Raw genomic sequence first — 7,500 nt, 5'->3', positions numbered from 1 at the left:
TTTCACATTATCAAAAAACACAGTCGGTCCATTAATTATACCCACGGCCCTGTCCGACGAGCCACACCCCCTCTTGAAGAGAGATACAGAGGGTCTTGCTTATCAAGCTACCTGCCAGAAGATTGTATGCATATGACACCAATAATTGAAGTTCCTTGAAAAAACGAGCTGTCACCCTTGAGCTCCATAGCGCTTGTGCGCCCACTCTTTTCCTCAGAAACCGTCAGTTCATGCAACGCATAAAACAACCCGGGGGGGGCAGGGCGCTAGTTAGCGAAACAGGGGTGCAGAGAAGACCGGGGGGTCGGAACAGGGGGTGCAGAGGAGACGGGGGTGGGTTAGCAGATGAAAGGGTGCAGATCCCAAGGAGAGACAACTTGGGGACTCTTTTTTTAAAACTTTCTGAACCCGGAATTGACACCTCTGCTGATGGGGAGAGACCAGGTGGAGGTCTGATGGTGGTGGTGGTGGTAGTGGAGATGGTGGTGGTGGTGGTGGAAGTGCTGATGGCGGTAGTGGAGGTGGTAGAAGTGATGGTGATGGTGGTGGTGGTGGTAGTGGAGATGGTGGTGGTGGTGGTGGTGGTGGTGGTAGTGGAGATGGTGATGGTGATGGTGGTGGTGGTGATGGTGGTGTGGTAAGATATGGCGGTGGAGGTTGTGGGTGATAGAGATGACTTGCCTGGCAGACAAGGAGAATTCAGCGTTTGCTGCAGTGATCAGTTTTCACAACTGTGGTCTGATGGACGTGTTATGTGTAGTTCGAATTTGGTTGTATGGCAGGCAGTAAACCGCGTACAAGCTATCTCGCACCTCCTTTACACATGACTCTAGAGCCCTTGAGCAAGGTATCTGTCCCCTACATTTCTCGGGACCATATCTCATAATCAATTAACCGCATGCCACTCTTCATACAGTAACCGTGTCTGCTAAGGACAGCGTAATCTCAAAATGCTGTGAATATTACTGTGAGTGGTGAGCCCAGTGTTTCCCATACATACGCCATTCTGTGGCACAGCACCACAGAATAAAAAACGAGCACCACAAATTGACAGTACTTGTTAATGGGGGTATATCGGTAATATGTTTTGCACAATATGTTTTACCAATTGCACCACATAATTCAACTTGGAGCCCATGCACAATTGTGCCGAGAAGTATACTGGTTGAGTTTTGGAAATGGCAGACTATAGATGGTGAGGTTTGAGGCTTGCTTAAATTCAAAGTGGTCACAGGAAAAATAACACAGTTTTCCTTGTCAAATACGTACCAAAAGCACTTGATGTATTATGAGTGTAGGCGCATTTTGAAAAATATACGGAAAAGGCCGGGACAAATTGGTCTCTCGTGCTGTTGTGGTACATATCCAACATCTTGATGAAATCCATGCGTACAGCACTTTTTTTTAGAAACAAAGAAGAAAAAAACGAGACGCCAAGAGAAGCCAAGCCCAAATAAGCTCTTCTCACCACAGCCTCCACGCGCATTGCAATCAAGCTTGCAATTCAATCAAGCTCGCTAGCCAGCGCAAGCTAATCAGCGGCAAGCAAGGCAGTGAAAGTTCGATTTCGAGCCAGCCAGCCAGCCAGCAAGCCAGCCAACATAGCACAGTGCAGGGCTGGACGGAGAACTAAAAACAGACCGGGCCTTTTTTTGTTTAACTTAAATCTGGTTCCTAAACCCCGGTTATAACCTCAGTGTCAAAATTGTAATGACCAAGTCTTCAATTGTTACTAAAGGCTCTCAGTAATGTCACTGCTGTTAAGTTGTCATTGAGTCTTTTCAGCCCACCAACGGGCCCATCTTCACAGAGAGGCTATACATGCACGGGCACACCTCTGTACTACATGCTAATCGTCTCACTACACTTTCCATATTAAAGATGGACCAATGGGCTACCTCATGTCATTTGTGGGCCAGTCCATTTAATTTTAAAAAGAAAACCCTGCATCCCTGAGGACCATCTCCCTACTGAGAAAATGCCCAGTATGACAGATTACCAATCCAGACCCACAGAGAAAATGCCCGGTATGCCAGATTACCAATCCACACCCACTGGGAAAATGCCCGGTATGGCAGATTACCAAGCCACGCCCACTGGGAAAATGCCCGGTATGCCAGATTACCAGTCCACACCTGGCACAGTGCCAGACCAGCACAGATAGAGAGGGCCAAGGATTATTTATGTAGGATTTATTGACAAAGTGTGCACAGGCAGGCAGGAAGGCAGGCAGAGAAAGAAAGAATGAAAGCCGAGGTAGGGCTGACTCCCCCATGTTACGCGTGCATGACCAGTCCTGTCACAACCAGGCGAGAAAACTAGGCAATTGCCTAGGGGCATCAGATGAAAGTGGGCCCCCCTAGTAATTACTGGTTATTTACGTATACTTGTACACACATGACATTAATGATATCTGAGGCAAAACCTCCCTAACATTCAATAAACAAAAAAGCGCAATGATACGGATTGATACGGCTATCAAAATCCCTCTTGAGGGGGGCCCTCCCCAATAGTTTGACCCGAAGTCCCTCTTTGCCTAGGGCCCCCAAATACCTTGAAACGTCCCTGTGTATCACATTTATTTAGCGGCGGCTTTTGATTTATTTTTCCAGCTCTGAAGAGCCCAGCTGCATTCCACGAACAGAGGAAAAGTCTCGAGCGCTCCAAGGTCAGAAGCCAACATCACACTGATGTCAATATTAATAATATCCATTCATCCATCGCCAGCAGCCATAAGATAACTTAATAATATTCTATCTATACAGTATATAGTATTAATATCCATTATATTAACATCCATATATTTGTAATATATTTTATATTGATATCCATTCATCACTTGCCAGCAGCCATAAGCTAATAGAGAGTCTCAAACACGTAGGCACACAGACACAGATACAGAGCAGGCAGACAGACAGACAGACAGACAGACAGACAGACAGACAGACAGACAGACACACACACACACACACACACACACACACACACACACACACACACACACACACACACACACACACACACACACACACACACACACACACACACACACACACACACACACACACACACACACACAAACTGAGGTGTGGTCTCTCTGGTCATGATATAAATTTAAAACCTGGACAAAAACATAAAAATGTCTTAAAATATCTTGTCCATTTTATTTTTATATTACAGCATTAAAGGCTTGGGCCTGTATGGACTTTTTTCTTGTTGAGTAAATCGACAGGCTCCTCTTTTTCCTGTTCGCTGTAGTTAATTGGAGGCCCTAACCTATAAAACAGAAACACATTCACTCAATCAAGAAAACCAAAAACAAATTAAAACACTGTTTTTTTTTTACCACATGTGCTATGGAACGCTATTGACAAATTCACTATTTAAATGTATTTGAAACTTTGATGTGAGGGCATAACAACAGGCATGACATTTTGTTTATTAACCAAACATTTGTTTATTAAACCAAAGTCAAATGCAACAACAATACATCTAGAAAATCTAACCCTAACTTCAGCTGTAATGATGTGGTTGGTCGTGTTAATATTTTACAGACTGGAGACTATTTAAAACACAAAATCAGGAGTAGACCCGACAAGTCAGCCTTGGTCAAGATGCGTATATTACCAGGTAAGCCTGACGTGTTGAGTGCACTGAAGCCTTGCTAACAATAATAGCTTCAAAGGAAAGCTAAACTACTAAACCCAGCCCCAGACTGTGTTGTGACATGTGCTTGTAAACAAACGACCATCTCACCCCGATTGCTGTCCTTTCTCCCATGGCTTTCCTCCCCGTGTGTTTGAAACGCAAAAACGTGATTTGTCCACATTGACAAAAAACTCCTTGTGCCAAATTTAAACAAATTGCATTGCTTTTGGCTCATGCTCTCTCTCTCTCTCTCTCTCTCTCTCTCTCTCTCTCTCTCTCTCTCTCTCTCTCTCTCTCTCTCTGTCTCTCAAACACACACTCACACACACACACGCACAAGCACACACACAGGCGCAGGCACACACGCGCGCACGCACACACACACACACGCACACACACACACATATACACACACATACACACACACACACACACACACACACACACACACACACACACACACACACACAAACACACACACACACACACACACCCAGTGCATGTGTATGTGTGTTTACCCATGCAGCATTCTGACACCAGTGCTCTAAGCCGTATGTGGCCTCTGAGTGATGGATTGGGGCGCGGCTCGATTTGGAAGAACAGGCACTAACTGTTTACTTGGCTGGCAGATCACTTACTCTCTCTCTCTCTCTATCTGTCCATCTCTCTCTCTCTCTCTCTATCATCTCTCTCTATCCATCTCTCTCTCTTTCTCTCTCTCTCTCTCTCTCTCTCTGTGCATCGTGTTTGCTTGTGGGCCCACAGAATGCTTGTGAGCATCAGCCGTGTCGTGCAATGTCAGCAGGGGGATTAACTGATGTGATCTATCCCCATTTTGCTTCTGGTTCTAGTTCTCTCTCAGGGCTTTCAGGCCGACCAGAACGGAGCTGGAGCCGGTGCCCGCACCAGTTACGTTCAGCACTGAAGTGCTTATCTGTGAACCGCCCGTGTTCATACAGGGCTCTGAACTTTTCCCGCACGTGACTGCGTTACCCGGATGAACCTGCTGACGGGCACGCTGTCGTCACGGTTCGCGGAGAAAAACCTAGTAGTTTGCGATTTGCATTGCGAAGCAACTTTCCGGTTCGCGAAAGCAAATATCTGTGGCATGAACACGACGGCCGGTTCGCGATTAGGTGCGGGAACAGGCTCCAGCACGGTTCTCAGTCGGCCTGAACGCGCTATCTGTGGTTCTATGGTTCTATGGTTCTATGGTTCTATCCACCATGGTTCTATGGGTCTATAGTTCTTCCCCCCATGGTCCTGGATCTATCGTTCTAGTTCTATCCCCCATGGTTCTATGATTCTATAGTTCTATATTTCTATCTCCCATGGTTCTGGTTCTGTTTCTGTTTATCGCCACAGATCCGGCGGCGAGTGAGGGCTCCGCCACGCCCCGCGAAGCCCCAAACCCGAACCACAAGCTAAAGCGGGCGCGGCTAGCAGACGACCTTAACGAGAAACTGGCCCTGCGGCCCGGCCCGCTGGAGCTGGTCCAAAAGAATATCATTCCCGCCGACTGCAGCGTCAAGGAGGCCGCCATGAGAGGTACTAGATAGAACAACTTTGCCCTACAAAAGCAAAGTGCAGTAACTGCATTAACATTTGGTTTACCCACAATAGTAACCAGAGATTCCTGAAAGAAGCATATACCGTATTAACCCATTTTTGGCTTCCATGAGATAACGTGTCACCTTTAGGTTCCTCAGAGAACTTTCAGGTTCTTTAAGGACTTCCTCCACTGAAGGCCCTTTGAGGACCATTTAGTTTTTACAGTGTAATAGAATAGAATAGAATAGAATAGAATAGAATAGAATAGAATAGAATAGAATAGAACAGGATAGAAAAGATTAGATTAGAATAGAACAGAATGAAATATAATATAATAGAATAGAATAGAATAGAATAGAATAGAATAGAATAGAATAGAATACTGTAGAATAGAATAGCATAGCTTCTATTGTCACCATACGTATTTGTAATGGGAACTTCGGATACAATGACACTACAAGTATCTCATCCATCAAAGGAGCATGAATGTGGTCTATTTACGTCATGAAATAAACTCAGGTGATGTGGAATTGGAATGGAGTGAGGTGAGGTGGGAAGGATTTTTTTTCTCAGTTATGTGAGAAATACCTTGTGACTTAAGCTGTGACTAAAAGCAAGCATTTACGTGTCAAAAAACATTGCCCTTTCTCTCCGCTGCATATTCATTGCTTCTTTTCCACTCCAGAAAGCCTTTCAAAACCTGGCCCACAGACTTTTTGAACACAAATATGATGTATTGTTGAATTGATGGGGAGTGATGAGCATGTGTTTTTATCAGTTCCTGGTGAAGCTTAGCATTTTTGGATGGTAAAGCTTCACATTTTTGGTCTGGACTGACGTAATCTTGCTCGCAAGACAACAATGGCTTTCCTCTGTTGGGTGGTGATGATGAAATCCACAGCTCATTGCAACAGCAAGCCGTCAGAATGCTTATAAACATTCCTCTCAAATAACAAGAATTTCTGGAGTAAAAAATCAGCATTTTGTTGTTTTATAGCCATTAATCAAAGTACAAAGCAGTAGAATAGAGAAGAGCAGGCTAGAGTAGAGACTACTTGTCTTTGTGCATTCTCAGTTCTCAGCTTGAAAACAGCTGTATTTGCATTGGCAAACGTACACTTTGGCATCTCCAAAAAGTGTTGCATTCTGGATATGTTCTTGACTTCACGGTGTGGCATGTGATTGGGTGAGGTTCAGATTTCCAGAAAAGTCTTGCGCACACCCGTTACCTTGGAACTGCATGTTGATGTGACTGGGACAAATTGTGTATATACATGTATACAGAAACTGTTTCGTTCGATGCACGAGTCATTGGTCATCAAAGCATTGGACAAAGTAATAGACTAACCACTACCACTACAAAACCCACTTTTCTTAAACGAAAGTTAAATTAGCTCAACACTATAATGTACATGTGGTTTCCTCTGTTGTCCTGTCGGCGATAACTGCTTATATTGCTAATCTCTTTGACATTTAGCACCGATCCCATCACACAGTGTAACACACAGCTATTCTCAAAATATTTGGGGGGAAAATTCCAGAGTAGGTCGATCCATCCGAGACTCTCTCTCTCTCTCTCTCTCTCTCTCTCTCTCTCTCTCTCTCTTTCTCTTTCTCTCTCTCGCTCTCTCTCTCTCTCTCTCTCTCTCTCTCTCTCTCACACACACACACACACACACACACACACACACACACACACACACACACACACACACACACACACACACACACACACACACACACACCACCACCACCACCATCACCACCACCACCCAAACCCCCATTCCTAACAAACAAGGTTTGATTTACAGGGCTGTTATCCTTCCCTTTCCTCGCCAGCGTAAGATTGCAACATGTTTGTCGTCTGTGTGTGTGTGTGTGTGTGTGTGTGTGTGTGTGTGTGTGTGTGTGTGTGTGTGTGTGTGTGTGTGTGTGTGTGTGTGTGTGTGTGTGCGTGCATGCGTGCGTGTGTGTGTGTGTGTGTGTAATGCTACAACATCCTGGCAGTGAGCGTTCTTACATCAAAGCCCCCCCTTGATGTTTTTATTTTCTTTTCTGTCGTTTCTTTCTCTTCTTTTTTCCCCTCATACAGTAGATGCTCAAAAACAAGAGATTTTTTTCTCTTTTATTGTCATACAAGTGCAAAAGCAGACAGCTAAGTTGTATGGCAAGACATGGTTGATAATATCTGTAGCCCCTTCATGCATGCCGTTCCTCCAGTGGCACGCTGTAATAGACATTGAAAGTGAACTACTATAGTACTACACTACTATGACCTTTAGTCCTTTAGTTATACATTAC

The 7,500-nt window shown here is 44.7% G+C and overlaps 1 protein-coding gene across 1 annotated transcript in view; it reads left to right on the top strand.

Annotated features, from left to right (window-relative positions):
• Positions 1–7,500, top strand: part of myocd (myocardin) — a 62,342-nt gene that overhangs the window by 27,837 nt on the left and 27,005 nt on the right. The window contains exons 3-5 of the mRNA XM_063221933.1: positions 2,613–2,668; positions 3,555–3,630; positions 5,014–5,196. Coding sequence (XP_063078003.1) covers positions 2,613–2,668; positions 3,555–3,630; positions 5,014–5,196 — 315 coding nt within the window. The remainder of the gene's footprint in view (positions 1–2,612; positions 2,669–3,554; positions 3,631–5,013; positions 5,197–7,500) is intronic.

This window comes from Engraulis encrasicolus, chromosome 17 (genome assembly GCF_034702125.1).
Source record: "Engraulis encrasicolus isolate BLACKSEA-1 chromosome 17, IST_EnEncr_1.0, whole genome shotgun sequence".
NCBI classification, from domain to species: Eukaryota; Metazoa; Chordata; class Actinopteri; order Clupeiformes; family Engraulidae; genus Engraulis; species Engraulis encrasicolus.
Note: the sequence above shows the minus strand (reverse complement) of the source record. Positions and strands in the feature narration are given on the sequence as shown.